The following is a 23915-nucleotide window of genomic DNA, read 5'->3' as shown; positions in this document are numbered from 1 at the left end:
CACAATGATTTAACTAATTTTATAGCTTATGATAACTTGTTTCCAAAATTGGTCACAATTGGGCTCTAAAATGGTCTCACAATCCCGACTCTTTGGAAAAATCAAAATAGCCCGTCTAAAGGGAGACCAACCGATTTATTACTCATATTGTCATATATACAAAGCCCTCCTATTTTAAATAACTAAAGTCAATTTTTTTTAAAAAAAAAATTCAATTCATATCTTATATATAAGTGAAGTTCGAAAAGTCGAAATTTTATAAATTTAGCTTAAATTTTATGAGTTCAGTTCAATTCGAATCTTATAAATTTAGAAAGTTTAGCTCGTGCAAGTTCCTTAAGAAAAATTCAGATATTATAAGTTCAATTAAGAAAAGTTAAGATCCTATAAATTCAGCTTAGAAAAGTTCAAAAACTTTAAATTATCTTATACATTATTACGTTATGTGAAACTCGTTAAGCTTAGTTCAGTTTATATATGTTCAGTATAGAAAAAGTTCAAATTCTATAAGGTTAATCTATAAAAGTTAATATCATATAAATTAAGATCAGAAAAGTTGATCTTATAAGTTCAGTTCCTTTCAGATCTTATAAGATCGTTCATTTCAGATCTTATACGTTTTGGTTCAGAAAAGTTAAAATTTTATAAGTTCATTCATAAAAGTTACTCACTTTATCCCTGTCATTTGTTCTCCTATTTCATTTTGGTGTGTCTTAGATCTTGTTTGGTAAACAACATATTGGGCGAAATTAGTAGATTCAGGCCTAATTAGTAATAGTTTGACCAAAAAATTTACTATTTTCATGTGTTTGGTAAATGACGTATTCTGACAGGATATTGGTCTGAATCTACTGTTTTTGAATTAAAAAAGGTTGTTTGGTAATTAGCATCATATTGCATTAACATATTCAATCTATTCATAAAACATTATAATTATCCTAAAATTTGCTAATTACCAAACACCCTTTTTTAATTCTGCTAATTTGTTTGATAGTTAAACCTGCTATTAAAATCTACTAACTGTATTCTACTAACGTTATCCGCTATCATGAATCTGCTTCTACTGTTTGTCAAACAAGGCTTAAGTCAACTATTGTCTTTTCTATTTTAGGAATGGATTTGATGAGTAATTTGATCTTTCACACTCAATTTGATCTAATTGTCAGCTAATAATTAGCCATTTCCTCTTTCCTTAGTCTTTGTGCCAAAACCAAATAACAACAATTGACCGGGACAGAGGGAGTACATTTTATAAATATATTCAGTTCATAAAAGTTAAGTCCAGATGAATGGAGCGTTATTTATACTTATTACCTAACTAGGGTAGATCCCGTGCTACAACACAACATTTTATAGATTTTATTTATGTAGAGTCGTTCTAAATTAGATTATTAACATAAATTAACTACAATTTTAATTTAATGTTATAAGGGTTTTTTGTCAAACACAACCTTTAAAAAACTTTTTTTTCCAAACACCACCTTTAAAAAAAAAGTTTGTCAAACACAACCTTTAATAATTTTTTTTTGTCAGACACGACTTTTTTGCCGCTTGCAATGGGATGACTTTCAGTCTATATTTGAGATAGCAAACGAGGTCGGTTTGAGGTGTTTTTGGACTTGTTGGAAAGGTGGGAGTACAGACTTTCTAGGAGTTGTCAACACGGTGGCCAAAGGTGGCCTTATGTGGGGTCAATTGGTGCGTAAAGTAAGGCTGGCCAAAGAAAGGCTTAGAAGTTTGGGTTTACAGTGGGTTGTTAGTGGGGTTTTCGAGGGTCTTTTAATGGGGTTATGATATTTTGTTTGATCTGAAATTTGGTATGTAGATTGAAGGGAGTGCAAGGTATATCGTAGTTGTACTGTTTGTGATGTCCGTTGGTTGTAAGTGGTGGTTCAGGGGAGTGAATTGACCCATGCGAAAATCCTACTTTAACTTACATCAACCCCATGTGACCGGCCTTACTTTATACACCAATCTACCCCTTATAAGGCCATCTTTGACCACCGTGTTGACAACCGCTGGAAAGCCTGTACTCCCACCTTTCCAACGAGTTCAAAAACAACTCAAACCGATCTTATTTGCTATCTCAAACATCAACTGAAAGTCACCCCATTACAAGTGCTCAAACTTTGGCCAAAATGTCGTGTTTGACAAAAAAAAATTTATTAAAGGTTGTGTTTGACAAACTTTTTTTTTAAAGGTGGTGTTTGGAAAAAAAAAGTTTTTTAAAGGTTGTGTTTGACAAAAAACTCATGTTATAATTTGCTAAATTTAACATATGTATAATAATAGTATTTTGAGGTATAAAAAAGGATATTTACTACCATTAGTTGATACTGAAATTATCTTTGTCTTAATCTCTATTATTTTTATTATTAAAAATAATGATCTCATTCTATTGTGGCTGTATAAGTCGATTTTTTTATATGGTATAAATTTTTTGCCACTAATTGAAATTGAAATTGAGTTATTTGTAGTAATCATATATTTATAGTGTTAGTAATGATTGATGTCTTAATCAATCAACTAAATTTTTCAACTTACATGTTTATTATTTAGGTTAATTTTGGCAATGATGGAGGAAGTAATAATAATTCTTATTAATATATTATTAATTAATGAGATAATTTAATTATAGCAATTACTGTTGATTGATCCAGTTTAAGTTCTATTTTTTATTGTATTTTTTGAGCTTGCATATTTGGCCCACGGTATGTTTAGTAGAATACAAAATTAAAGGCCCAATTAAAATTTAATATCATTAGGCGATTTTTTTTTGTTGAATCACCTATTCATTTAGTAAATATAAAGGATATTTATACTTGCATGACTTTTTTTGTATACCAAATATTTTATGACACGTTTGCTTGCTTAGATAAATGTATAAGTATTGTCCGGCAACATTTAGAGGAACTTATGTCCTGTTCTTTTAGTTAAAAGGAGCTAAACTGAACTCAATATAAAGATTTAAACTGAACTAAATAGAGATGAGCCAATGAAGCTGAACTGTACTGAATAAAGCTGAATTAAATCAAAATGTGCTGAAATTAAGTCAGAAAAAACAAGACATTAAAATCCATCTTATACGTTTAGAGCAGGTTCAATCCTATAACCAATTAAAAATACGAATTTATAACGTGTTTAGTTCCTCTATCTTTTGACAACATGAAATACTTTACGTGACATTTTGTTTATAATCAAATGCCCATAATTCAGTTATGCAATCTTATTTATAAATTCACAATATGGTATTTTACGTTAACAAAAATTACACAATCAACAATTCATATTGTCAAACATAGATGTAATTTCAATAAGCCAATAAAATTCATTGCTTTTGTATTTAGCAATAACAATGCATTCCAACACACCAACTAACATAAAGATAATTTAGATTAATTTAACCATGGTCAAGATTAGATTAAATATAATAAATTAATAATTAAACACATAATTAAGAGAGATCAGTACAAAGGCAATATTTGACTAATTAAGGTGATAATATAAACGTGGGGTGGTGGGTCTTAAGAGGCAACATTAGTCGGTGTTTGATGAACAAGAACAAATATTATACCATGATGATTAAACTAATCACTTGACACGTGTAATTATTAGATATTGTTTAATCCGAGGTTAAGGTTTTTACTAATACTTTAATTTGTGTTGTTTAATTACTTTTCAAACCAAATTACATCACTAACATAATAATTGCATTGCCGTGTTGCTGAAGTCATTTATTTGTTGTGTATGTTGAGTGTATTCAAGTCTAACTCAATGTCTTGTAGGCCTTCTACAATGTCAACCATGTATTTCTTGACGGGAAACGGAGTGACGGATCTTGGTGGAAACGATAAGAGGGGAAACGAGTTTTAGAAGACCGACTTCTATTGTGAGAATATTCAATTAGTAGATTAATTATACTATTAGTTGTACTACTATTGGTGGAATAGTTTTTCAGCTTACAACGGTAAAGTTTATGAGTTTTGTTGTAAAGTTTTCAAGTTTGCAAATAAGCTCAGTTATTTTTATTGTTGACATTAAAAAACTATTATGTAACTCAAAAACTTTGAAATGCTCATGAAAAATACAGATAAATTCAAATAAAATTAACAGGGTTGTATAATGTTCTTACGCATATGGAGGTATATATTTATCTTTTGTGGTGGATATTTGAGACCAAATTAGAGCAAATTCATCAAGGGAGTCAAATGATAATTTTATATTATAATATGAAAAATTTCCGAGGACTGAACCCCTCCTAACATAACTTATTAGATCCCTCACTGATGGAGTGGAGCTTAAAAATGTTCTCGATTTTGATAATAGAAAAACTAGAAGATGAAGGATTCGACTTAAATCTTAAACTTGTAGTTAAAGTTGGAAGTTTTCCTCAAAATTACTTTTTGAGTAAATTTCTCTTAATGGATAGACAATAATTTTTACAATAAACACCCTTTATTCATTCTTTTATAAATAATTTTCAATCAAATGAGACACTAATAAAACTAGCAAAACGTCTTGCTTGTGACGGGCTAATCCCGTCACAAGCTGAAGATCTCTCACAAAAAGGGAGAGGGGACAAGGTGGGGCACCTCCCATGTGCTTCCCAGTTCCCACTCACCTCTCAATAGATATTTTGTAAGAGGAAATGGTATCCGTCACAAGCTTGTGACGGATATCGCCGTCTTCAATAAGATTTTGTGTAAAACTAGTGGTTCATTAATCATAAAGGTAGGTTGCTTTGTTTGAACCAACAAAGTTAGATTTAATGTTGACTTTGAAGGATAGGAAAGTATAGTAGTACTTTATACACCAACCAACAACACTTTTCACTTATGGTATGTATTTTGAGTATGTACGTTGTTTGGTAATTTCTCTTAACTTGTCACATTCTCAACTTATTATTACTCTACTATTTATGTAAAATTATTAGAATTTATCGGATATGAGATGTTGTCTTTTAGAGTGTGGGTGTGCGTATGTTTGATTAGATCTTTTAGAATGAAAATTTGATTAATAATTAGACATAATTAGATGAACTGAAATTGTATACTCAGAATTCGAGGATCTAGTTTCTCAAAAAAAAAAAAAAAAAGAATTCGAGGATCTAGAAGGAGATATGTCGTTATGGTCATATGGTACTAAATCCATACCCATGATATCACATTCTAATTTTCTAATCAATAACTTACTCTTAAAGTTCAATAAACGTTGTCAAAAAAAAAAAAAAAAAAAAAAAAAATTGAATGTCTTCGACCTTTGTGCTACTTTTGTACAAGTTTAAGACTTTTAAACTCAGAAAATATGTTTGAATAAGTTAAAACGTAAAAGAAACCGAAAACTATATAAGTGAAAGAAATATATCTACAAGTTTCAAAATTTGGTACGAAATTTTGGAGATTTTGTGCTCTACAAAAAAAGAGGTTCCAAGTATGAATTCACAAGTGTATTAAGAGTATATTTTAAGGTATTTGCATTCAATTCCATCAATGAGGTTTGTTATTTGATTACCAAAACCCGAGGTTTGGTTCTCATGCTCATAATTTCTCTTTGGTGTGTGCCATCTGGTTTATTCAGCATTCGAGCCGGATAGAAACTGATAAAGTTATTTCTCATGAGTTTTAACACTGCTGTATTTTTAGGACTGGAATACTAGACCTCTGATATAGTTATATTATTAGAATAACCCTTTATCAGTTTATCTAAGTCTATAAATACATGCGCTTAGTTGAAGCCGTTTTTAGACACCACTGGTTGAGTGGTTGGTTGTATGATAGTCTTGAAGTTATTTAGTTACACAAAATCTCATTGAAGACGGCGATATCCGTCACAAGCTTGTGACGGATACCATTTTCTTTTACAAAATACACATGAGAGGTGAGTGAGGGAGCACATGGGGTGTCCCACCTTGTCCCCTCTCCTTTTTTGTGAGAGGTCTTCAGCTTATAACGGGATTAGCCTGTCACAAGCAAAACGCTTTGTTTAGTTATTGAGCATATTGAATCGTTCAATTTGAAGTTATTCTTTCATGCGACACGTTTATTAATTCTTTCCTTAAACATCAACTCCACAACACACGTGAATAGGTCCTTGATTGACCTTCCTTTGGCAAGTCTGCAACAAGTGAACTTTCCATTTCACGGTTCACAAGAAATATAATATGGTCTACTCAAAGTAAAATACATTTTGAACTAATTTCATATTCGAGATCCGTATTCATTAACATAGAATGACTTGTTTTTATGCATTAGTGTTGGATTCATCGTTTATGATTACAGAATAAGGATGGGTCGAAACTCATGCTTGATAAATAACTAAATAAGGATCTACCGTGTCAACGTGCTCACGATTACAGAAATCTAATCTAACTAGAATAGAAGTTTGAAAATTTCGAAATTTTTAGCTAGAATTTTTGAATTTTTTCGAGGCTCCTTTATAATATTTCCTTTTTGCCCTCGTTGCCTTAAAATCCTAGCTCCGCCACTGATAATAGTCCAATATTCCTTACATCTACCAACACTACTACAAGATAGAGAGTTTGGCTCCTCAAACAAGTACGACATCTCTCGACTCCATACCAACGTAAACAACTCATCTCGACGTAAATTAAATATCGACACCTCAAAAAACCAAAAATTGTGGTCATTCAAAGAGTACAAAGTTTTAGCTAGCTAGGAGTTATGCATTAAGATCACATGTGGGATGCTTGGGTAATGCTACAAATCAATAAAATTTGTACAAGCTATTTATAGAACAAATAAGTATGAAAACAAAGGGTAAGTGAGGACATGAAGATGGTTGTATACTTGTATTGTCCATTTGTCCCTTTAAAGACATGTGTATGGATCTCCTTGGAGATTTTTGATGACACCCGAGCAGTGGAGGATTTTAGTTATGCTAAGAAGGAGCCTGATTTTCGCCGAGTTTTCGTATTATAGCGTAAATTTATCAGTTCACCCCCCCTTAACTCAACGACTGAGTCTTATATTAATCCAAGAAGTCAATATTTTAAACCTCGACCCCCTTATTGTTCACTCCAAGATTCCACAGTGCACCCAAGTAAATCTCTCTTAAGATCAAAAAATGTTAACATTTTTAATAGAAAATAACTACTCCTATTTAATAATAAAATGTTTAACTAAAGTCACCAACTTAAAAAAAAAAAAAAGATTGATGTTTACATTTTATAGTAAATTGATGCGGAAAAAAAATAGTAAATTGATTACATTTAGGTCCTGTATTTTTGGACCGAAACTGAACTGAACTTAATGGAGCCGAACTGAACTAAAATGAATTGAATGAAGTTGAACTGAACCGAACTGAATAGAGCTGAACTGAAGTGAAATGAGATGAAATTAAGTCTAAAAGAACAAGACTTTAAGTCTTTAATCCGTCTTATTTCAAACGAAAATAGTCTGTCTGAAACGAGAATTAGGCATCACACACATAGTAGAGGAGCATCTTGTGTTGTCAGGTTTATTTGTTGAATTATACGGACGCTATGTTGCATTTGAATACCCCAATCACTCTTTTTTACTGCTTGAATTATTGTTGATGTGTATGCATGTCTTCCTCTATAAAGTGGTGCTAGGGGACCAATTAAGTGCGCCCATTTTGGGTCTCCCTTTCATCCTTTATTTTTGTGTCTCTCTTATCTCTTTAGTTTGGATTTTGGTTGGGGTTGTGGGTTTGTGATGCAAATAAACAGTACGGAAAATCGAACCAAACTTGAACCAAACATACGATAGATATTAATCTATATATGACTATAAGTTTGACGAATGTTTGCTAGCTTGATAATATAAGTAGGATAATAAAACTTTAATAATGCTAATAAGATGACAATGTGATGAATGCTAAGAGGGAGGGGACGACAGCGGTGGGTGGTTCAGATCGGGTGAGACGGTGGTTTTCATTTTTCGTTTTTAAGGATTGAAAGGGAATGGAGGAGAGGAGTAAAACAATGTGAAGGGTAGAATTGGAATTCGTGTATTATTTAGTAAATTGAGTATATGAAAGATTAATGTTCTTCAACATGACCAATACATAATTGAGTGAAGAAGATTCAATCAATTGAATGGAAGTAGTATTATTTACGATTATACGTGTTTAAAGCCGTGATAGATTTTGAATTCAAGACACGGGTATCAATAATAAATGCTTTACAAGTTAAACTAGATAACACTTACTTAGCAACGTTTGAAACAAGATAGCGATAAGAATTGTCGAGTACCGTACTTTAACTTTTAGAATTTTTCTATCTATGTATGAGTTCAAACATCAAACATTTAAAACGGTCCAAATTCTTGTTTCAGACCGCCATTTTCATCTAAAACAATAAGACGAGATTTTGTAACCATTTTATGGTCAAATGTAACCATAAGTCCATAATGGTCCAGCTAGTGTTACAACTTATGATAACTTGTTTTCCAAAAATGGTCACATTGACGGTCAAATGGTTACAAAATCTCGTCTTATTGTTTCAGACCAAATTGACCCATCTGAAGGGAGACCAACTCTTAAAACGGGGATACTTGGAGTGAATAGTATGCAATGACATTAATTCATTCCTTGTGTAGGATTACTTATAAGGAGTACTATAATTGCATTGTAAAACTGCATGTGCTAATAATATGCAACGGCAACTTTCTCTTATACAATACCAACTCGAGAATTCTTCGAGACGCAACTGCGGAAGAACTCTTCAACTGTAACATTACATCACATTAGAGCTGAAAGATGTACTAAGGTATACAACCATGCATCAAATCACTGATTCAGGGAAAAATATCTCATACAAACAAAACATAAAGTTTCATTCGAATGATTGGAGGATGATATCCTCTCACAGAAATTAACAAAATTGTACAACTCTCACATACGAGTATTTCCTATTTTCCTATGCTTAAATCGAGTCTCAGAGACTCGATTAGATGTGTAACACTGAGGTACATATATAACTCCAGTAATCGACTTGATATACACAGTGAGTGCTATTGACAAATCCTCGTGAAAAATATGATAATCAACCTATAACACGCATATTCTCTATTTTCTGTGAAAATGTTTAGGAGCTATACGCCTATACTTGTAACAATATGTTCAACCTTCTTGGGTGAGTTTGCAACCCTATAGACTATGGTGTTAGCAGCAATTATCTGTGAGGAGCGCCATAAGATCAGCATCTTTTAGGTCCAAATCGGACGCTAGCTGCATTGCAGATTTACCTTCGTTGTCCGTTGCTTTTGCACTTGCACCCCTGTCACAAATGTTAAGGCAGGTTATTGTGGTGCTACTGAAAAAGATGAATCCTTTATAGGGATTGTCCTACAAAATATGGTCTAGTGTTCTATTTTCAAATGGCCGGATGTGCAGAATTACAATCCGTAAATAAGTGAATTTCTTAATACCAACCTAGTTTTGTACTGCGTAACATAATAACAATGGTAATGCGGTTTTCTACCAGTAAAATTCGTCAAGAGGTAATAAATGTTACTTCATCACTAATCAAATGAACAATATCAATGTGATGGGAGGGTGAGCCTGTGCAGCCCTGACCGGATGCTTCCAGGCACCAGGATGGATCATGTAGTAGTTTAAAACATGTGTCGATTTTTCAATTGGGTGGAAAAGTCTTGAGCAAAACCTACAGGCTAGATGATCTTGCTCACTAAACCAAAGCTGGATTGGTATTTGGTAGTTGACGTAAAACGCCGGCATTACTGTGAAAGTTGGCAACTGATAAACGGATTTATTCCGGTCTTTGGTTCCAAACAGTAGATTTTTTTTTTACTATAGAACTTTACAAGAATACAAGAATCCAGCAAGTTAATAGCAAGTGCTCACGTTGAAGAATACCTCATGAGAAGCACTTTTGCCACATCAGCTTTCCGTCCGATAATAGAGTGGTGAAGTGGTGTCTGACCTCTTGAATCCACAACATTAATATCAGCGCCATACTGTAGGAGTAGCTCTACCATGCCTACATCAGTATATTGACAAGCTAAGTGAAGCAAAAAACATCCATCAAGAGAATCTTCTTTGGACTTATCTTTTCCCTTGTAACTGTTGAGTGAGGTCATCGATCTAGAGGCAGCCCGATCTGATTTTCCACTGCCACGAGGCATAACAAATGACTTCACTGATGTTGGTTGCTGATGCACAACATTAACATCTGTTCCCGAACATACAAGTAGGCGATAAACCGCTTTCTTATCATTGGCACGCACATTTTCCCACAGCTGTTGCGAGACTGAAAATGCATGCTGTTGCCCTTTCATCTTGCGTACAAATACTTTTTCTTCATACTGCAGTCAATGAAAGCCCGCTCATTAACTACAATTTTAGCCAAAATCAAATTATGAACAACATGGGCTTGTGTCGATATCGGATTCAACAACTTTTCATAAAATCCGCAAATTTTGGCTTAAAGAGATGTCCAAATGTCAAATCAGCAACCTAGTACTTAATGTTGGACACTGGTACGCAGAATAAGAAAGTCAAAGTAACAAAGATTATGAATACTCTTTCCCTTCCTAAAAAATGTTGCTTATTTTGGCAAAAAATTGGCGTTTGGTGGGGGGTTTTTGAAGAAAATGTTTAGAAAGGCGGGAGTTTTGAAAGCAAGATATACAAAGGTGGGAGTCATGAATTAGCTCTAATAATAATAGTAAAACATAAGGAGTATGACTCAAGAACATAGCAAGGTTTTGTTGTCCTTTTTCATTTTGGGGTGTCTCAGTCAATTGTTGTCCTTTCTATTTTGAGAATGAACTTGATGAGCAATTTGATCACTCACACTCAATTTGGTCCACTTGTCATTTAGTAATTGGCCCCCTCCTCTTTCCTTGGTCTTTGTGCCAAAACCAAAGGACAACAATTGACCGGGACGGCGGGAGTACATCTAAAGTAAAGACCAACAGAAAAATAATGATGTGATACCTTTGCATGAATAAAAAGCTCTTTTACTGCAACAGGATCATTATACGCTGGCTTTTTCATGAATGCTGGCTTGTGTGTTTGTGTTTCATTTGGAAAACTACAGAGGAAAGCTAAAAATTTAGTAACGGTGAAGGTTAATGGATATGTCATTCCGGTGACGCCAATGTACTTACATCGTCGGCCTTTCATCTGACTCGGAAAAGTTTTCGGCATGCAAAAATTCTTCCCAGACTGAATTTGCAAAGGCATTGCCCACGGATTGAAACAAAGATATGACAGACGGCGCCCACACTCTTACATCCAAGGTCAGTGATCTTACCTGTATCAATTGTCATTCAGCATCATCAAATGGCTACAAAAAGACAGATTTCATTCGAGTAGACAATAACTTAACTGAATGTGGCCTATTATGTACCCATGATTCAATTTTTGAGACTTTGCATGGTTCTAAAAGTGAAGAGTCGAATTAACATAGAATGGCTATCCTTTACATTTATTTTTCCGGGAAATAACAGATGTTAATTAGGGTAATGATTATATTGACATGACCAGTATTCCAAGGGGAAGGTTGCATAGTCCGAAACCCCTTTCCATGCTTGGAGTAGGAGCTTGTTTGGAGACATAGAGTAGTTATGACTTATGATGATAACTACATAACATTACACCGTGTTTTCCAAAATCTCTCCCTTAGCCATGCATAATCTCTCAATTTTTACATTCTTTGCCAAGGCTAGAGGTTATACTCTTCCATCTTGGTCATTTGTTTACTTGCCCAATTCTTGGGTGTCCTAGTCATTTATTTATTTTTCTACTGTAACAATATGTTTAATGTGTTAATTGATCGTCCACTTGAACAAAAAGACAATGCGGTTGACTTGTCAACCAAAAGCAATAACCAAAATTGTTCCCTCTTCCCTCCTTGATCTTTCCACAAAATCAAGGTAAACAAATGATGGAGACATAATGAGTACAAATTTAGACAGCATTTCACTATAAACTAAAATTTATATGAGACGGTTGTGAGAGCGCTTCATTAACCCTATAATTATAAGAAGAATGCAAAGGATTTAAATTGGTGAATTAGAATCACAATTAAGTCAGTCTCATAAAAGATGATTTTTCGTAACTTATTTATGCAACAAACCTTTGATATATGAACTCCAAGATTGCGGTGGACACCAGAACATTCAATGCAAATGAGAATTCCAAGATTTAAGGAGGCCCAGTCCGGTTCTGGAGCACCACAATCGGCACATTTGTCATTACCAGCCATCTTTCCTAATAGCTCAATAGGTTTCTCAACTCTCACATTACTCTGCTGCTTCAAGAAACAGCAAGGTCCTGAGATGTTTGATAAACCTTCTTCTGTGCCTGTAGGATCAATGACAGAAGAGTATTCTGAAGAAGCATTAACTGTCGCACTGGCTGGATCCCTGTGATCAAGCCTCGTTGAAAGACGCTGAGATGCAATTTTGTTCCCTGATCACTACCATGTTTCTAATAATGACAATAAGAAGATAAAACAAAGAGTATAATGATATACCCCGTCAAAGGCTTGTGAGTTCAATAACGAAGCAATTACTCCCCTTATCTTTTCAATCCAGTCCATCTGATCTGCTGTATTTTCAGCCTGGATACCCCACAAAGATGCAGTTATATCAGTTTTTTTAATTACAATCCCTCTTTCCATGAAGTTAAACTTTCTGGTTTCATGGTTCCTTAATTTTTTTGTCGAACAAACCAGTAAGTTTATTCATTGGTGGGAGGAGTAATTTTGTTCTTTGACAATAAAATGGATGAAGAATCTGATTTTTAAAAAAAGGAAGCTACATTTCCAAAGGCATTGCAATTTGTCAATCAAGTGACAATTGTTACAGCGATGATGGAGGCTTGCGGTTTTAAATTAGAATCGAAATACCTGCAAAGTAAAGGTCTTCACTGGTGATATAATCCGGAAGCAAAACCTCAAATCTGACTGCTCCGCATCAGGCTTAATTGTTGATGTTAATAGGTTGACAGTATGGCGAGCCACAGACTTGTCATCGTTAGTAGTGGCAACAGAATGGTAATGGGAAGAAAGCCATCGACCAAGCACGCCTGACTCAGGATCAGATATGTTCACAGGACCTGAAAGCTTACTGGTAACCACCTGCGTAAAATATAAAACCAATAAGTTGTTCTCTATTCCTCTTTGGCAGGGGACAGTTTTCATTGATGAAGGGTTAAAACCCAAGTCATGAGTATCACCCTCAACGACTTTGCCCGCTAAGGTTGCTCACATTTACTACAAGTCTACAACCCAATAAGTCGAACAGCTGCAAGTTAACCTGACAGATGAGGTTTAGTTAATTGGACTTACAGATGCTTTGCTTAGTGGCTTGCGATAGTAGTACAGCATGCCACGGCTATCGAGAACAAAGAATCGTCTTTTCCAATCACCTCTCAAATTAGAAGAACGCTTGAAAAGGTACCCTTGTCGAATGATTTGTACCTAGAATAAGCTAAGTAAATACACTAACTATAGAAATAAGAAGAAAAGCAAAGGAATCCAAATCAATTGACCAAATTCTATAGGGCTGAGTGGATGCACCTCTCCATTTACAGAGGTCTGCATAACTTCTTCTATACTTTTATCAAAGCCTTTGGAAAAAGGTTGTGGACGACAATCCTCTCCGGGAAAATGATTGGATTCGTGAACAGATTGTCTACTTTGTTGATCTATTTGCCTTTTGTACTGTTTCATCTTTTCACTAAGGGATAGGAGCTCATCGTTAGAATTTTGCTTTGATTGTTCTGCACAAGTTAAAAGCTGCACGGAAATACCTCATGAGCATCACAATATAAAGGTGCATGAACCATTTAGGAGATAAACTGTTGCGAAATGAAGTTGATGTATCATACTGTATAAAGTCATAAGTAGGTTCTAGCAGCATGATTAAAAAAAAAAAGTGTTATCTTATCGAGCGTATATTACATTGTGTCTGCTAACATAAACTATAATTTGAAGTGGCAAGCAATAAAATAACATAAAGGGACCAAAGAGTAAACCAAGAAAAGTGAGAGAGGTGACAAATTAGTTTTAAAAATTTACAAGTTACTTGCTTACTCACTGACATGTAAGTTCCAGTTGCACTTCTTCCACTAGCTTAAGACTAGCAACTACATAATTAGCATGAATGGGTTGTCTATGAACAGCTAAGTATGTAGATCTTATCAAATTGAAACATATTCCAAAAGGCATCTATCCAAATAGGGCCAAAAGAAAGAGCTAGCAAACCTGCTTTATATACGGTTCCATTTGGTGCAGTAGTTCGTATCCCTGAAAACGATCGCATAAGATTGTCCATGCATTGCACATAATGATGACGTAAAATAAGAGTGAAGATGATTAGAGTATTATGAACCTGTTTAAAATAATGGAGATGTGCATCCATTCCACGACTAACAGCTTCAAGGAACTCGTAACGCTTTTTGGTCTCCACATTTGATAAAGCAGTGACCTTAAAAGGAAGAAATTTACCATAATAATGTAACTGCTGAATGTGTAATATAACTAAATTTGGAGGAAGAGTTCATTGTAGGAGAAATGTAGAAGGAAGAATACCAAATTGAAACGGGCTTGGTCATACAAAGCTCGGGCAGAATGTAGTTCCTGAAATTTCTCCACCAAATTAGATTATGAGATATAGTGAACCTAACAAAAAGAGGTAAGTGATCATAGCCAAATTAGATTATGTAAACTTGGTTTCTGTCACAAAGGCAGCCTAATCTTACTAAATGCAACCAATACCGCCTCAAAGTGTCAGAAAAATGCCGTCACAGTTATCTTTAAAATCTTTACAAAAAGGTCAGGTTTCGGTATCATGGCCTCGGTCTACATGTTTAATACTATGCAACTAGGCGATTTTGTGCATGGCACTAAATTTCGGTTTTGAGGCTTCATCTCGGATTCGCGTTCCATAACCTAGCCAAAGTAATATAAAGATGATGGTCAATTGTGATCACGGTAATTTTCGGAACATTGATAACTAGGTTCCAATGTGGTATTGCAAGCCAGTATTTAAAACAATGATCTTGTGTGCATCAGTAAAACTCAATCAAGGGAGAAGGTCTGGATACCTCTTCAATGATGACAGCTGTATCCTTCTTAGCATTTTTCTTGAGCGATAAAAACCTCTCGCGTGCCTGTTGCGGTGGGAAGCTAAGATGAGTATCAAATGAAAAGGAGTGAAAATTATGATCACTTATTTTTTAGGTGAGAACCGAGTTTTAAAGTTCCAAAGAAGCCAAAGATTAACTACAGTTGCATTTTGGCTTTGAATCTAATAGAGTAACCAAAACTACCCACTAAATTGTGTGCTCATCTTATCTATCTTGAAATAACAAAGTAATTCAAAGCAAATGGTGAAACATTTTTCGTCGAGAGCATACTGAGAACTGAGAACTGCCTTTCTGTTATACTCCGTACTTATTTATTACAGAGGTCAGTTGTCTACATTATAAGTTTTTAACCCCACCCCCGCCCTCTTACCCTACCATAAACAGAAGCTTTGTTCAAGGCAGCAAAGCTAACTACTTTCTGCCCCAACGAAACTAACTGAATTTCAGACAATTCCCAGAAAATTATCATTTCAAGATTCTTAGATTCTTATGGTAAAATATACATTTGCATGAGACAAAAAAGAAAAAATGTGGCACCTAATTGGGGAAAAGTTTACAATAACAGAATAAGAGCAATTAACAAACAGATATGTGAATATGATTCTAGGAAATTCACCTGATCATACATAATGGCAGCCTTGTCAAAGCGCTTTCGAGCTTCCTGCAAACAAATTCTTAAATTAGCAACAATATTCTAATACGTAGCCATGTTACATGGCATGTTTATAAGAGAGAAATCAACATGTTTTAGGAACCATGCAACCTAAGAATTTAGTTCAAAGGCTTTATGCCTTGATCAGAATAAAATAAAATAAACAGAGCGTCGAGTTGACTAGGGTCCTAGACTTGGCTAAAAACTTAAATCAGAAAAACCGATTGAAAATTATCTGAATTGATATCCAATCCAAGACCAAGAATAGTACCCGAAACCCGATTCAATCCGAATTGAACCAAAACTGAACTATGTTCGATATACCCGAAAGATACGTGAACCTGAATACATCTTAACCAATACTCCCTCCGTACCACACCAAAGGTAACGTGGGGGAAAATGGAGTATTTAAGAAAAAGTGGAAAAAGTAAGGGTAAAGAGGGAAAAAATAGGTGGGGTATGTAATTGTGTGTTTAATTGTGTGTTGGTAGGTGGGGTATGCAATGGCATTTTGTGTAAATATCAAATAGGTATAAGGATAACTTGGTAATGTTGTGGGCCAAATAAGGAATGTTGCCTTTGGTGTTGTACGTCCGTTTATAGTAAGTGTTACCTTTGGTGTGGTACGGAGAGAGTACTAATTGAACCGACTGGCCCACATTAAAGATTCATTTTTTTTTTAAAACACTCCCACTTTACTGAGTTTTTCATTGATAGTAATGATACTTTCAATTACTAAATTCAAATTGAAAAATATAGAGAATGTTAAGCCAAGTTATTAAAAATCAGCTCAAGAAAATTATGGCCCCTACTCTTAAGGTGGCTAACCGAACTGAACCTGACTGAAATCGAACTGAAATGAAACTAAAGTCAACTCGAATAAAACCAATCCAATTTAACCTAATCCGAAACCGAACCGAATGACCTGTTTGCCAGGTCTAGTCCTCTTCATGTGCATTGAACTTTTTTGCACGAATATTGTTAGCTCAAGAGTAAGTTCTGAAGAATGTTTTAGGGGTGATACACAAAAATTACTGGAAGGTTGTAATCCTGCCAGACCACAGATAAACAAAAAAAAAATGTCTTGTATCAGTAGGATGTAAGCCTCTTGAAGAATAGCCTGGATAGGTGATTGTCTGATTCCTTCATTGAAGACATTTAAACAATTCTAAGTAGATGTGTGGTATAGTTATAAACCTATTCCTCTCAAATTGAAATCTGTACAATCAATAAATGCACGAGAAGACGAGAGAATCTAAGATATTCAAACTTGGGAACAGATACTGGATACAAGCGCATAACTAAGTACAGTATCAGTTTCGCCGTCTCAAAATGCCGAGTCAAGGGCGCCCTAAGTCCATGTCAGAAAAAAAGTTTACTACAACAACATTACCCCAATGCCTCAATAGCCCCCGAAAATTGCGGGATTACACAACCTTACCCTGGTCCGATGTACACAACCTTACCCTTGTGTGAGCAACTATTTTGTACTCAATAGTGAACAGTTGAAAGAAGAGGTAGGGGTTGTAATTGTTAAGACAAGGAGATAGCTTAGAAGGAAGATATGACAAATACCATTAAGTACCTTGACATCATGTAGGTCGACGTTGACAAACTGCAGCAACTTAACGTTTAATAAATTTTCCACCTAATGTAGCCAATAAGCAAAACAACATCAGCATTAGAGGAAACAGCAATCATCAAAATGTCATAGTACTAGAGCATTAGAGCAACGTCTGTACAAAAATAGTTTATCTACAGCATGAGTAGGATAGCAAGTAAAACAAAACATCCTTTCTGACTTGCATTGACTTTTTTTATTTTTTATTTTTTTATTATTTTAGGACAAACAGTAGCAACAGAAGTAGCAGTTGATCAAAGATTGACTTATGTTCATTTAATAGATAAAGATTACTCATGAAAGCTTGAGAGCATAATAACTTTGCTACCCTTTCGTATATAGACATCATGGCGTTCTCTATTTTATTTTATTTTTATGGCCCCATCCACTTGTTTTCCTATAAGATATCATCAACAATCCGTAAAATGGCCAGTTTGTCTTGAAATCGCTCCTAGGCCAGGTTCCACATGTGATTGGATATCGAAACTTCCTTCCGAGCATTTTGGATATGGAATCCGTATTGACAGGAAGGTTCTCCCTGTCATGGGCTATTTTACTCAGACTCGTTTAGAAGTATCCGACACGAGTGCGTGTCCAAGTGTCGGGCTCGGCTATCTTTTTGAAAAATATGCATGTTTTGGTCTAAATGAGGTGTCCAAGTGTCATACCCAAGTCCGAGTGTCGAGTGTCGGACACAGGTACGCGAGGAAATTAGAAGAGTCGGAGTAACATAGGTCATGGGGTAACCTCAACAACATTACCCACGTTACCTCAAAAGCTGCCGCAAATTGCAGGGTAGGTGCGTGTGTTGGGAAAAGGGGGGTGGAGGAGTTGGGGTTGGTTTTGGATGTACCTAACCTTACCCCTGTGCAACACAGAGTCTGTTTCCGAATGACTCAAAATGAAAATTGTGTTGAGAACTGCATTAGATGATAAATGCTACTCGTACTTCACAATAAAAGAAGCACCACCAGTTTAGTAAGCAGTAGCAACACCTGAGATAAAAGAAACTATCTCGTACTCATCAAAGAAAAAAACAAAAAAGCAGTAGCAGAACCTGAGATCGAAGAACTTCCTTATATGTACTCATCTCTCTTAAAGCAATAGTAAACTTTGTCATAACAGGGCCTGGAACAGTTTAAATAAGCAATAATATGTATTAAGTGTAACGTCTTTAGTTCCACAGCAAAGAAAATGACACTGTCAAACATAGAATAAGGACGCATTTATATTTCCGATTAGAAATGGAGGAGAATCTGAGATGGCGTACCTCCAAAAGAAACACCTAAAGGATCATTATTCTGTCCTGCAAATGCTTCAAGAGCACTTGTAAAAGCAATGTCTCCATCATAACCCTCTCCAAGCCCTTCCCTGAGTTACAAGGATAGCAGAAGTTTAAATGAAAAGTAGAAAATGTAACCTTACTAGTTAGTGTAGTTACTACATTGAATTGTTAGATGACTTCAACAGCATAAAAAGGGATAAATAGATCAAAAGGTGCTTCTCATAGTATCATTTGAGAAGGGTTGAGTTGATGAGATATTTAATTTATAACTAAGGGCTTGCTTGGAATGAGAGTAATTATTAAGGGAGTAATGGGAGCTAAAATAAGAAGAAATAGGAGGAGATTGGTGCTTAGTGGTGGTTGTGGAGGGTGGAAAGAGGAGGTGAGGGAGGAATAATTACCTCCATATGGAGGTAATGCATTACTTCATTTTGGGATTAAGGCTCTGATGTTGTTGTTGTTGTTGTTGGAGGTAATGCATTACTTGGGGGGAGAGGTAGGGAACAATTACTCCCTTAACGGAGTGATTGTTACATTATATTTCCCCATTTCTATCTCCAACCCCCATCCCTTCCCTCCATGTTTTAGTTCATTTTAGCTTTATTACTCCCTTAATAATTACTCACATTCCAAGCGAGCCCTAAAAATACTAGAATTTGACAGAGTACAAGTGTACAACCAAGTAGCTCTTCCCATTCAATAGGTTGTTTACGTTGTGATTAAAATACTCCTCAAAAAGCAATAAAAAAGTGAAGAGTTTATTAAAGAAAAGGGAGTAGTTCTTTTCCAAATAAAGTACCAATGCAACAAAGGATGTTCTTAGACACTAATGTTCAAATAACTAAAGTTATGAGTCAAATATTCCGAAACTACCGGTTAATCTTCATGATTATACTAGGCAGAAATCAATAAAATGTTGCAGATGATAGCATTCATTCAATACTTCAAGGGCTTCTATATCGTAGAAAAATGCTTGCAAATGTTGAGCACCTTCAACCTCGGTATCACCAACACTTCAGCAAAAACTTGCCCACGTAAGCATGGCTTTAAAAAATCAATCATGATGTCGCATAACGACCTAGTTATCAAAGTTCTACAAGAATACCATGACCGCATCATGAGAATGTAGAGGCCGCAATTATAGTGCAACGGCTGATATCAGGCCTGGAATCATGTCTCAAATCAAGATTTAATACCATGCAACTATGCAAGTATATAACCTTCGGGTATATTATTTTTCACAGCCTATTGTTGTCACTTGTTACTAAACCAAGTGTTCACTACACTAAGTACTCTAGACAACGGAGAATACTCGAGTTATAAAGAACACCAAGTTTTCTAATCAAACAAAGGGGATGGAAACCAACTAGCTCTATGTAGTAGGAACAAGACTTGTACAACACAAGCAAGTTCATATCTTAAGTACTTGTCATTAAAACAGCTTCTCGACAACACGACATTAATAAATTGGGTGATGGAAGATAAGTTTGGGCAAATTGACTTACGTGTACTTATGACATCCCTTGTAGAACTTTAAGCTTCTATCTTTCAGCAAGTCAGCACTTTCTTCCAAGCATTGAAGCTATTGCACCGAACATTACAATTCAGTAGCTTGTTTAGCAACAAGATAAAGCACAATAATCTAACAAATTACAAATTATCGTATGTCGACTTTACAAAAGATCTGCCATGGGAATAACTAAAGAAGACTATTAACGGGTTTGGTCATCCAAAATTTTATTTGCAGAGGAGAGTTTAGACATCAGTTATTCCACACTCCCCTACCCCTACGGAGCCCTGTGACAGAGAAAATACTCCTGTGATAAGCACTCAAGAAGACACTTATGAATGAAATAATTTTTCACAACTCTCCGGACCACCACTAAGACTTCGCTACAACCCTCTCAGCCACTATTGATACCCACTCAAACGATCCAACGATCAATTTCTCCTCCTGTCCTTCTAGACCACCAGCCTCTTGAATTGGTCATCTCCCTCAGGGGAGTCAACCACTAGGCGACTATCTTTTTGGGGATTTGGCCACCACCAATTGGGCTCAAAACTTCACTCTCTCATCCTTTTATCATGGGCATCTTTGATCTAACTGTCACAAACCGGGGCCATGCTATGAACTTACCAAATTCTTAATCTTCAAATTGTCAAACCTGCCAAATTTAACCTTTCTAAAACAAAAATCCTTGGCTTTTATTGATTAATTCCAACTCACCATTGTTTTAATCATTATGTAGGACATCTTCTACCTTAAATCCATATACTGATATACACACCATAATCTCATCCCAGCCATGACAAAAGCATCACCGAGCAACAACCCATCACAAAACCCACCTCTCACCTCCCACTACCACTCCCACACCTCGATGATGTGCCAAAACCAACTCCCGGAACCTCCTTAAAAAACCACCCACCATTTCACTTCTCTCGTCTCCAAGATTGGCCTTACCTCTAGAACGTCCATCTTGTAGAGGCATGGTAGAGAATATGCAATATCCTCCCAAGATTACACACAAAAAACAAACAAGGGTACCACGTAGAATTTGAAAAAATTGGAGGGCAACATGCAAAAGAAAACCATCATGTATCTACACTCCAATATCCAAAATATTTTTTGTGTGTAAATTGAATCCACTTCCATTAGAAACAGGTTAAGATTATTGATTTTTGCTGCCCAAAAATTCTTAAATACGAGACCTTAGAAAACAACATGAGGAAAATTCGCTACCCCAAAATTTTATTTCTAGGTCCGCCACTGGTTCTCTAGTCATCCTAAAGCAATCGGAATACACAGTTCCCACTTCCCACCCCTCTGGTTAATATAAAAGGTAAACAAATGATCGAGACGGGTGAATACAATATTCTCCTACAATTAAAACAATTAAAAACAAAATAAGAACCTGAGTCCTGAACATAGGAGTATCATCAAGCTTTATGAAGCTCATCTTTCAACAATCAATTATCTGTTTCTGCAAATAACAGACCCAATCATCATTATTTATTCAACAATTAGTTATCGAAACGTATGTAATTCAATCGAAAGGAAAAAGTATGAAAAAACAAAAATCAATACCTGATAATGAAATTTGTGAGACAATAATGCAATTCAATTCCTCTTTTTTCTTAATCCATTTGCCTTATTTTAAAAAAACATAGTTTTGATTTTGATAATAGTGTAATTAAATGATCAAAATTAGAGAGTTGTATAAAAGAAGGCATAAATGATCAGAGGAAACAGGGATTTCCATTGGTAAACTAAAACGAGAGAGAAAGAAAAAACACTAATCTAATTTAAATGAGAAAAATGGTTTACTATTAAAAGGGATTATTAAAGTCAAATATGGGATATGTAAAAGTTAAATTTTCTTTCATTTCGGAAAAAAATGAATAAGAATATTAAATGTTAGATTTATAAATCGTATTTCGGTTTAAATTTAGGAGTCGTTTGTTCAATTGCATTGCTACTCAATCCTATTCGGCTTATAGACTTATAGTTCCCCTTTCTCTAATATATGTGAGGAGTATATTATAATAAAAGGGGAACTATAGTTCCGACAATTTTTTTGGTGTGAATGAGGGGCAAAGCCCCGAAACTAACTAGTTCCATAGCTTTTTAGTTTTTATCTTAAATCAATAACAATCTTCATTTTTTTCCGAAATTACCTAAATCATATTTTTTTTCCACAATATTTTTCCCTCATTATCAAAAACCGTCGGCTTTATTCTAGTGAATCAATTAGAGCTGGCAAATAATAACACGACACGAAAACACGACACGAACCCGACACGAAATTAACGGGTTTGGGTTGAAGCTTAATGACCCATTTATGTAAGTGGGTCGACACGAACACGACACGATAATTAATTGGGTTGGGTTTGGGTTGAGCTATTTAAACACGAACCCGACACGAATGATCTGTTTACTAAATTATTCCTAATTTTTCTTGATTCTCCATCACATAAATATACTTAAACTTTCCAAATATGGGCATGACACGAAAACACGACACGAACCCGACACGAAATTAACGGGTTAGGGTTGAGGCTTGATGACCCATTTATGTAAATGGGTCGACACGAACACGACACGAGATTTAATTGGGTCGGGTTTGGGTTGGAAGGTTTGTGACCCGTTTACATGTGACACGAACACGAACCCGACACGACCCGATCTGTTTGCCAGGTCTAGAATCAATAGTGAAATGTTGTTTGAATTAATAAATGATTAGCATTTGATAGCGAGTTAAGATCACTTGTCCCATTTTTATGTCCCATCTTGTGTCCCATTACGTTAAGATCTTGACACATCACACTTCAAACGATAAAAATGGCAATAATAAATAACAAAGTGTTTATGTGTCATCATCAGAAATGATGGGTGATAAGTCCAATTTATATATATTCTATCCCCATATTTTAGCTTTAATTTACATGTCATTATGCACTAATCTTAGTGATATTGAGCTAATATTTGCTTTCTAGTTCTATTTGTATGTTTTGTCATGTTTTGTAGGTATAAGAGCTTTTAGGAGCTTAATCCTACACATTTGCAAGTAAACTAGAAGCTTGACTAACAAAGGAGCAAGATTGGACTAAGTGTTGGAAGTGTGTGGACTTGCATGAGCAAATGTGGTGGATTAATTTGAGAAATGCACAACACAAGTCAAGAAATGAGCCCAAGTATAAAATCAAGTGTTAAAACCCAAGTAGAAGAAGATGGGAGAATGTCTTGGATGCTCATATCTTAAGATGCTCTTTGGATGCTAATTGTGCAATTAAGAAGGTGTTGATGGCCAACATGGGATTTTCTAGGAAATTACTCTACTCCCTCCACTTTTTAATATATGACGTTTTGCTTTTTCGAGGTGAGTCTTTGACTTTAATATTTACAAAAATATATTTGGTAAAAAATTATAAAAATTATACCATTAAATTCCTTATGAAAAATTCTTTCATATGAGTATACATATCACTATATTTAATCATATAATTTGAGAGATATTGAAGAGAGAAGTGTGTGTCTCGAAATGTGAGAAAGTCATATATAGAAAAATAGAGGGAGTAGTAATTAAGAGAGAATATTTGGGGTTGACCCCTTGTATTTGCTCTACAAAGTTCACCCTTTATTTCCTATATAAAGGGTGTAGACTTCAACACTACACACCATCTTTCCACACATATTTTTCCATCTAAATTCTCTCTAAATTTTAGTAGTTAGTTTAGGTTAGCTCTTAGTTTAG

At 35.1% G+C, this 23915-nt stretch overlaps 1 protein-coding gene across 7 annotated transcripts in view; it reads right to left on the bottom strand.

The window, feature by feature from the left end:
* The window catches only part of LOC141652803 (ADP-ribosylation factor GTPase-activating protein AGD1-like), a 34132-nt gene extending 12021 nt beyond the window's left edge, over positions 1–22111 (bottom strand). The window contains exons 1-20 of one of the 7 annotated variants that reach the window (XR_012547244.1): positions 21749–22111; positions 21576–21644; positions 20166–20242; positions 18646–18746; positions 18433–18503; positions 17340–17402; positions 15719–15763; positions 15061–15126; positions 14546–14593; positions 14346–14441; positions 14219–14260; positions 13532–13750; positions 13301–13432; positions 12860–13090; positions 12485–12571; positions 12086–12400; positions 11115–11260; positions 10942–11038; positions 9859–10307; positions 8799–9259 (exon numbers count right to left, since the gene is read on the bottom strand). Coding sequence is in view for 6 of the 7 variants with exons in the window: in XM_074460405.1 (XP_074316506.1) it covers positions 9145–9259; positions 9847–10307; positions 10942–11038; positions 11115–11260; positions 12086–12400; positions 12485–12571; positions 12860–13090; positions 13301–13432; positions 13532–13750; positions 14219–14260; positions 14346–14441; positions 14546–14593; positions 15061–15126; positions 15719–15763; positions 17340–17402; positions 18433–18503; positions 18646–18746; positions 20166–20242; positions 21576–21620 (2457 nt within the window). In the remaining variant the exon portion in view is untranslated. Of the gene's footprint in view, positions 1–8776; positions 9260–9846; positions 10308–10941; positions 11039–11114; positions 11261–12085; positions 12401–12484; positions 12572–12859; positions 13091–13300; positions 13433–13531; positions 13751–14218; positions 14261–14345; positions 14442–14545; positions 14594–15060; positions 15127–15718; positions 15764–17329; positions 17403–18432; positions 18504–18645; positions 18747–20165; positions 20243–21575; positions 21645–21748 lie in introns of those variants that run through there. The other 6 variants (XM_074460406.1, XM_074460407.1, XM_074460408.1 and 3 more) reach the window with 6 other exon arrangements.
* Between the last annotated feature and the right edge of the window lie 1804 nt (positions 22112–23915).

This window comes from Silene latifolia, chromosome 4 (assembly GCF_048544455.1).
Source record: "Silene latifolia isolate original U9 population chromosome 4, ASM4854445v1, whole genome shotgun sequence".
NCBI classification, from domain to species: Eukaryota; Viridiplantae; Streptophyta; class Magnoliopsida; order Caryophyllales; family Caryophyllaceae; genus Silene; species Silene latifolia.
Note: the sequence above shows the minus strand (reverse complement) of the source record. Positions and strands in the feature narration are given on the sequence as shown.